Consider the following 9,538-nt stretch of genomic DNA (forward strand, 5'->3'; position numbering starts at 1 on the left):
TTATAATCATGTTTACGATTTAGAATGAACAATAATCATACTTATGTACGAAAAAAGTTTCCGCGATTATTTTTCAAGTAGTCAGTTTTTGCGAATTTTTGTTATCTGTCGCTTTTATGTTGTATAAAATATGTATAGTGTACAAGTTTTTCATTTTTTGCTTCCTTATGTTCCTTTTAAGGTTTTATATTATCTTTTTGTTTAAATTGAGATCCATTTCACTTGTAATCATACAAAAAATTGGCGAATAGGAAATTCGGTTTTTCCCGCATTTTTTGAACAGTCGGCCGTTTACTTTACTTAAAGCTTCTAATTGATGGGTAAATAATATATGATTGCATCAGAATGTGCCAGTATCTATTTTTTTTTAGTTTCGTTAATACAGTAGGACTGAAGTCAGGGCGATAAAAAGAAAAGTCGATCATAAACGCCGCAACGGCAAAAAAAGTCACTTACGAAAATTTAACTTTTAAACACACAAACGTTCCTTCCAGAAATTACTGTAGTCGTTCAATGAAAAGCTAAGGATCCGTTTGTTCCTTTTACTTTTCAAAATCAAAACATGCAGAAAATTATCGGTGCGGCATTGTAAAAATTAAGAATCAATGCACAATTAGAAGTGCTATACTAAAGAAAGAAAAAGTAGGGAAAAAAAGGAAAAAGTAGGAAAATAAGGAGAGAGCTCTAAAAAGTAGGAAAAACTAGGAAAAATAGGAACTCTTCGGGGTCTGCATTATATTTTAAAATCCGGGAGAAGGGGAGAGGGGGAGCTCAAATGACAGGTATCTGTTATTGTATTTGCTATTATTTAAAACTGGAAAAAGGTTTGCGGCCTTGCCTATGCCAGTAACAATAATCAGAAACGATACCTTTTAGAACTTATCTTTCAACATTGCTCAAAACTCTGTTAATCTTCTAATAATTCTTATAGAGAAAGTTTCAGTACTATTTAAAAAAAAAAAAAACACACGCACTCAATTTAACTATAACGATGAACAACATAAAAACTCATCACACTTCAGGCTGAAAACTTTCGCTTACTCACAACACAATTGGTCGATCTTACGTTCTCAGAAAAAATAACATACTCTTATTTGTTAAAACATGTTTCCAAAACATAATAAAAATAAATTTACGAAGACGATAAATTAAAAAATTGGGCAGTTGAACAATTCTACTTTGTTTTCTTCTTGCTTGGAAGCAGACGATATTTTTTCACAATTCATATTCATTTGAACTGAACAGAGACGGGCAGACTTTACCAAAATAAAGAGATACTTTTAATTTTCACAAAGTGTCTCGATCCACCAGAAAATGTTTGTAAAAATTATTTATAAATTAGTAATGCTAATAACTGTTGCAAATTTATTTACGTAGATAGTTAAAACAGGAAGAAAGACACATTCTAAAAACCTTCTGGTAAACAATCAACGTTTAAGAGTCGAAATTCAAGATAATAAAATCATCAAACCAAATAAATCTGTACATTATGTGCTGAAACACAATTCATCCGAAATCAGTCCTTATTAAAAGATTTGCACTGCATATTATTTGCTACTTTGGTAAGCTTGGTGTAGAACTACTGATTGCTAGATTTGCGTGTTCGGAATCAGAGTCGGCTCTAAAATTCCCGGAGTTGGAGTCAGACTGAGTTTGAAGTAAAATGGTCGGAGCCAGAGTTTGAAGGTTTTAAAACTCCCGAGTTGAATTCGGAGTCGGATTGCTTTTGGAATGAAAGAGTTGGAGTCGGAGTCAAAAAAGCCTCTAAAATTCCCTGAGTTGGAGTCGGTTCTTTTTCTTGCCACTCTGCAACCCGAATTTGCTGCAGGACTGCGGAGTCGGAGTCCGACTGATTTTGGAATTAAAGAGTCGGAGTCAGAGATCAAAGTTTTTGAAACTCCAAGTCAAAATCTGAGTCGGACTGCTTTTTTCGTAAAGGACTCAGAGTTGTAGGCTCTAAAGTTCCCTGAGTCGGAGTCGGTCATTTTCTTCCGACTCCACAACCCTAATTCGTAGCAGGGCTGCGGAGTCGGACTCTGAGCCAGACTGATTTTGATGCAAAGAGTCAGAGTCCAACGACTTTTAAACTCCGAGTTGAAATCATAGTCGGACTGTGTTTTGGGTAAAGGAGTTGGAGCCAGAGTCTGTTATTTTTTCTACAACTCCTCAGCTCTGATTTTTAGCCCCGACATCATAGTTAGCGCAGTCGCATGAAAAATGTTTCAAGCCAAAAGAGCGATTGTGTGCCAAAAGGCGACAACTTCCCAGCCAAACTAGTCACCTGACCTGGTAAACATCGGGTGCCAAGCTTATCTCATTGAGACATTTGCTGTCGCTCCCTCCATTAGTATTCCTTCTCAATAGAATTAACATGTAAAAAAATCATGTTTTTGCAATCATGAGTGTCTGTGTGGAGGGCATAGACGCCACTGCTCAGGAGTGGTCCAGCTAGCAGAGGCCGGTGGACAGTGGAGCTTGCAGAGTTAAGTTTTATGCTTAAGTGCCTTTAATGAACAAACGATTTGTAATCATGGAGACGAAAATTTGTTCTCTTAATAAATATTAAAACAATGAGCTAAACTTATTCTTTTCGTCATGGTAATCTGAAAAATCAGAGCAACATCAACTTTGGTCAAGTGAGGATAATTTGCAATTCGTGATTGCTCAAAAATAAATAATCAAATAAAAAATAAAAATATCATGGCAACAGATTTTAAAATGCCATTTTAAGTATTGATGTCCAAAAGTTGCCTATTCCAAGGTCAGTCATTCACTAGTGACACATTAGCTTCCTGAGATAAAAGCTAATGGTTTGAAAAATCAAAAGCTACTTTGTGGTGCAGAGAGATAAATTAACTTCACTTGAATATATTGTCGGCCCCGTTTATATCACCGATTCTAAGAAATATTATTCGACTATAAGCGGGATATTTGATTAAAAGGGGGGAAATTTTTTTACCTTTCCAATTTGCCTACACTTGTCTTAAAATGTAATACTAAATCAATATGGAAGTGATTAATATTATTGGTAGATACTCTTTTAAATAAGCTGAATAAACAACAAAAGAGTACAGTAATTAAGTTACATATATATCTGAGGCAGTGAGAAGCAAAGGGATGCAAGTGAACAAAGTTTTGAGTAAAATGCGTTTAAAAATAACATCCTAGGTAGGCTTTCATTGAATTTTTTTCTAAATGATGCTGTATAGCAGTAACTACCAAGGCTACTAGCACTATCTCTTGCCCCAAGACAGAGGAGAGGTTCACCTACCATTTGTACTGGTTATCTCCAAATTTTTAATTTTGCCACTTGCATCCCTTTGCTTGTCACTGCCTCATATGAAAATTATAAATATGTAACTTATATACAACTTGAGATATTAAATTTTTGTTTTGGCACCCTTTTTCAGTACATTTTTTTGTTGAAAAAGTCCATAATAGTGGATGGTTTGCTCAAACTCTTTTAAGAACACTTTTCTAACTCCTTTTTTTCCTCGTCTGCTGTGTTTTGCATTGAATATTTAACAATTTATTATCGTCTGCAATGTTTATATTTCTTTGTAATATTTAATTTCATAATGGACTGGGCTATCATTTATTTATTTATTTATTTTTTTTTTGGTTATGCCAACTACAAAAAAATTAGAATAGTGGAAATACTTCGATGGAATGTGAGTGTTGTTTTTCTTGAACGTTGTTGCTGAAAAATATTATTTTATATTCTTATGTCAATAATTGTTTACTTACTAAATTTGCTTTTACTTTTTTCTCAGCAAAAATATTTGCAAAAGCTGTACAACCTTATTCAATGATCTGGGGAAATAATGCAATTAAGCGGACGTCTTTAACATTGTGCCAATAGGGAAATATTCGGTTACGGGCGGTTTTATTAATAAAAGCGGGTATTCGTTTATCCCTTACCTGATTAAGCAGGGCTGACAGTATTTATCCATGACTTACTTAAAATGATTAACCCTATAAAAGTAAAAGTATCCTAGAAAAAATCTGTGCACAGAGGGAAAAAACATTTACTTTGTAAAAAAAAAAGTACTTAAAAAAATTAAAAATTTCAAGTCTCATTTTTCTCAAAACTAATTTTTGGCTCAACACCTTTTACTTAACAAACTGATTAACAACTTTCAAATTTTCAATTGCTTGACAACGGACTCTAAATTTTAAATTCTTAAAGAAATGTGAATTCATGAAATTTTTAAATAATTTTTTTTTTTCAAAATGCAATAGTCTGGTTTTTGAACAAAAATATTTCTTTTGCATTACAGCAGGGACAAATAACAATGGAAGTAGTTTTTGTTGCTCCAGATGAAGATTGGAGTGATGGCCAAGGAAATGCAGATTTTAGCTTCAAGTAAAATTATTTTATCCCTTTTAGTACATTGGTGTTGAAAAATTAAAAATGGCCCAGTTTTTTTGGTGTCATGCTGAATAGAATTATTCGGAATTTTTTATGGTTATAATTATTTTTATAAAAGCAATATTAATAACTATTATTACTGTTGTGCAATGTTGAATTGAAGAAAAAAAGTGAAGTAGTTTTTAAAATTTTTATTTATTCCTTCTCAAAATTATTCCAGTTCTCTTTCTTAAAAAAAAAAAAAAAAAAAAAAAAAAAATATATATATATATATATATATATATATATATATATAAAATAATACCGTTATTCAGTTATAACTGCAGTGGGGGATTTACATTATTTGGGGCCCCTTTGTCTATCATGGAACTATGTAAAACATTTCTCATGTGCAGTTTTGTTACTCTGACGGGTCTCTTATAGACACGGGCCCCTTAAAATTGCAACATGCTAAATCCGCCACTGCATAACTGTGCTTTAAAAACATTTGCAAACATATTTTAGTAAACACATTTAGTTTTACATAAATTTTTAGACAGTATATTGTGTGAATTTTTTTTCTGTTAATGACTTGTTTTTTCTCATTTTCGTTAAATAACAAATTTAATTTCCCATACACCCACAAATATGATTAGGTAAAATCTAAACTTTGAAATGCCTTTAAAATGGCAGATTTATAATTAGGAGGGGGAAAAAATAAAAGGAAGTTGATGGCATTTAGCTACACCACACTCAATATGAATATCATCATTAATATCAATTAGAATCATAACATACAAAAATTTAGCCTCAACATAAAGACTTGAAAAATATTTTTTTTTTTTTTAGTTTTCCCTTTAAGGTTAAAAATTTAAAGCTAAAAGATGAGGATTGGGAATTTTTAAGAGATATTTTAATGCTTCTGCCATTTTTTTTAAATTAAAAAGTGTGTTAAGAAAGTACAATTTAACTACAAAACACAGTCTTATATGCAAATAAAAACCATGAATTTAACAGTGCTGTTTTTACTATTCTGTCGAAAAGCTTGCCAGTCTCGATTAGCCATTATCTACTTTGTGCTAATTGTAGAAAATAAGTGAGTAAAACTGTGTGTGTGTGTGTATATATATATATATATATATATATATATATATATATATATAGAGAGAGAGAGAGAGATCAGAGTATATATACATATATATATATATAATTTGTATTGTTTTAGAGCAAAATCTTTGAATTTTATATCATTTGAATATTTTGAAACTTAATTTTTATTTTTCTTCTACTAGTTATCCTTTTTATGAGTATAACTCCACAAGTCTGCTTACTAAATTTATGAACAGAAAGACAACAGATCGTGGTACTGACCCCATAGAAACTGAAGATGTATCTACAGAGGAACCTACTGCATCAAATAAAGACTATTTATTGAACTCTTCCAGCAATTCTTCAAAATGTATAGAAAATGGTGACTGTGCAGAGAACATTTGTGCAATACCAAACTCTTCTATTGAAATGTCATCCAGGGAGGAATTTTCTGGCTCACCAAAAAAGATAGACTCCAAAGATGTTTTAAATTCATTGATACCCGATAGGTAATTCTTAATTTTTATGTTCTGTGTCTTTTTTCAATCTAGTTTAAATATTTCCTACAGCTGATATCTTTGTATGTGGCAAGGGAAGAATCTTTTATTGCTTTCAGTATTTTCTTTTGTTTATGAACAAATGAAGAAGCTGCTTAGCTATTATGTGCGTGTGTGTGTTGCAAAAAAAAAAAAAAAAAAAAAAAAAATTTTTTTTGGTTGTTTGTAAATCAAAAAAAGGATTTTAAGTATGATGTATGCAAATCCTGGATATATGTAATATGTGACTATTTCAATTAGTGGAAGTAAATTTCATTTTGATAGCCTAGCCAATAACATATTTACAAAAACATTTCCATACACATATTATTTTTTATTCTGTAAATTAAGTTTATGAGGATCAAAGAGTTACATAAATTAAAATAGACCTTATTTCGTTACTTAGTTGCATAATATTTTTGAATTAATAAATGTATGGATTTTTGCTCCATATAAGAGAAATATTTCAACGTAATGTGATTGGAAGACATATATTAACTTATGATAAGGATTTCCCATTAAACTAGTATCAGAAACTTGAAAATCATCAGTATTAAATTTAATGTAAAAATGATGAGATATTCATTTATTTAAACCATGAAATTTATTACATATTTTTTTGAAATACAGTGAAATCTCATTACAAGAAATACCAATACAATGAAATTTCTGTTTCAACGAAATAAATTTTCAGTCCTGATTAAATTTCTGTTACATCGCTTGAATTTTATTACAATGAACAAATTTTGCGGCCCCTTGAAGTTTGTTGTTCCAGGATTTCTTTGTATAGGTAAATTTGAGATAGCAAATACTTGTATGTTAGTTGTTACCAATTATGTGATATTGCACATTTCTTCTATGAAAGTCAGAATAGTAGAGGTTTAACAAATAATGTAATAAACAGAAAAACGGGGATGATTGTGTTTCAGTATTATACCGGGATTACAATATTTTTTTGCATGTTAATAACTGAAATATGGTAATTTTTTTTTTTTTTTGTCCCCTCGCCTGAGAAATTTTTTCTCTTACACCAAATTTTCGTCAAATGTATTGATAAGTTGAGGCAGTGAGAAGCAAAGGGATGTAAGAGGTACACTTTTTGAAGGTGTGAGTAAAATGTGTTTGAAGTTCAAATCATAGATTTTTGAAGACATTGGGCACAAAATTTATTTTGTGCCCCCCTGTCCTCATGATATATAGTGAAGCAATAAAATATTTTGGTATTTGCATTTTAACACAGCCAAGTTGGTGGCATTTTATGTTACAATATTATATACATTATAAAAAGTAGAAGTAATATAGTATATGGTATCATATACTATAAGATTTTGTCAAACTTTGCCAATTGCAGTAAGACATAAATATCAAAATTATCTATAATATAACATTTAATAGTGTAAATATAGACTATAGTTGGAGTGGTTTCGGATTTGCGAGTGAAATTAAGTTTTTCAGGAATTTTTTTTCCAAGACTGAAATATTAGATACTACAAGACTTGTGATTAGTGCAATATAGAAGTTCAATTAAAACTTTGTCTACAGGTTTGGTGCCCTACTGGCCCTGTAGATAGGCTTTCATTAAATTTTTTTTCAAAATTATACTGTATAGCAGCACCCGCCAAAGCTATTTGCATCATCTCTTGTTTTAAAACAAAGGAGAGGTTCTACCATTCATACTGATTATCTCCAAATTTTTACTCTTGGCACTTACATCCTTTTGCTTCTCACTGTCTTAATTATTAATTTCAGTCATCGTGTAGACCTGTTAAAATGCAATTTAAAAATTATTTTACTTTAATAAATTCTTTTGTTAAAATAATGAGCTTATGGATGAAACGACATCCAACAAAAGCTTTTGTCGGATGTCGTTTCATCCATAAGCTCATTATTTTTTGCATTGAAAAAGGCGTTCCCTGTAACGCCGAAACATGTGTCTGCTGTAATCGGCAAATTTGTGCATCTTCTAACGTTGTTTATCTTACTTTACATTGCTCAACATCTTTATAAATAATTTATTGAAAGAGTTGATTTGTGTTTGGTTTCATTTTCTTATATATTTAAAAACAAATGAAAGCTGAATTGAAAGTGTATTATTTTCATCTTATGGATTTTTTTTCAGTACATATATGCAATATTGAATGAAATTTTCTACATGTGCATTTAAATTTTTAACTACCTTTTTTAAAAAATTTAAAAATTTCACAGAAACGTACTAAATGATATGTGGCGTTCATTGATGTTTGAGAAGAATAAGCACAGGTATTAAATTAATAATTTTTCTACAGAATTGCTGCTTAGTCTAGCATTTCTTTTTTAACAAAAACTTAATTACTTGTATTATTTCTTGCTTTAAATCTCACTATTCTGCATATTGCTTTATGAAGTGATTATGCAAAAACTGGTATGTGTTGCAAGCAAATTATGCTGTTTTGTCACTAACATAAAATATTTTTTCCTTGAAAGTGCATGTATATTTTCCTTCATATAGTGCAACTAATCAATTATTTACTTCAACCAATGCTGCAGTTGGAAATAAAGGTTTGGGAGAAGTTTTTATACAGTAGACGACATAGTTGACAGATTTTTGTAAGGCAGTTTAGATTACTTAGCTAGTTTGAATGTAAAAAGCAGGTATTTGTTTATTTTAAAATTGCTTTAAAACTAATTTTTTTAAAAATTTGCCGTATTTTTTTCAGTTAGAAATACTAACCAACTATTTTGGGGAACACCATTCTCCCTTCCCCAACTACAGCAGTGACTTGAACTTAAACTTTTCTTCTGCTTTATGAATTGTTTTTTAGATAAAATATTAGTTTTGTTAGATTTCATTAGTGAATGTATATTTATTTAAATATTTACATTTATATGTGATTTTTTTTTGTTTTATATACACATACAATCAGAGCTGAAGTCCCCCTTCAAATCCTGTTTACTATTATTTTGTGATTCTTTTCACCAGAAACTTGAGTTAAAGTGTTCATTACTATATCAGTGTTCCTCTTTCTAACATGAGTATGTCACATAAGAATATTTTCTTATTAAGTACTAGCTGAAGCTCCAAATCATAAAAGTTGTTATTGATAGTCAAAACTTCAAACTCTATGCATTTTCATTCCTTTACAAAAATATCAGCATTATACAAATGTTTGCAAACCAATGTATCAATCAAAAAAAGTTTAAATAGTTTACAAGAAAGGAAATTGCTGATTTAGATGATTGATAATTTTTACATGGTAATAACAAACTTGTTCACATGTATTTTTGTTTCTTTTAGAAATGAAAATGAACAAGGTGAAGGCTCCATGTGAAATTCCTGTCTATAGAACTTGAATTGCATAAATTTTGTATATATACATATATATCAGTTTTCTCATTTGTGGCAGCTGTATATAAGTTATACAATTAAAACTTTTATTTTCTTTGTAATATTAATTTTCTTAAAAATACCAGTAAAAGTTTCAGTTCTCAAAAATTTACAGAAAAAGAAATGTTCTAGTATTCTCTCTCTTGCTTTACCTTTTATATAACTATTCGAACCTTTTTGAAGAAAGTGAGACTTAAA

General features: G+C 30.2%; 1 protein-coding gene across 1 annotated transcript in view; it reads left to right on the forward strand.

Moving 5' to 3' along the window:
• The window catches only part of LOC129226673 (uncharacterized), a gene marked incomplete in the record, with an annotated part of 92,214 nt that extends 82,854 nt beyond the window's left edge, over nucleotides 1-9,360 (forward strand). Inside the window, 4 exon segments of the mRNA XM_054861304.1 lie at nucleotides 4,281-4,366; nucleotides 5,644-5,949; nucleotides 8,182-8,235; nucleotides 9,251-9,360. Of these exon segments, the coding sequence (XP_054717279.1) occupies nucleotides 4,281-4,366; nucleotides 5,644-5,949; nucleotides 8,182-8,235; nucleotides 9,251-9,284 (480 nt within the window).
• Nucleotides 9,361-9,538: the final 178 nt, after the last annotated feature.

Source organism: Uloborus diversus, chromosome 7, assembly GCF_026930045.1.
Source record: "Uloborus diversus isolate 005 chromosome 7, Udiv.v.3.1, whole genome shotgun sequence".
In the NCBI taxonomy this organism is placed as follows: domain Eukaryota; kingdom Metazoa; phylum Arthropoda; class Arachnida; order Araneae; family Uloboridae; genus Uloborus; species Uloborus diversus.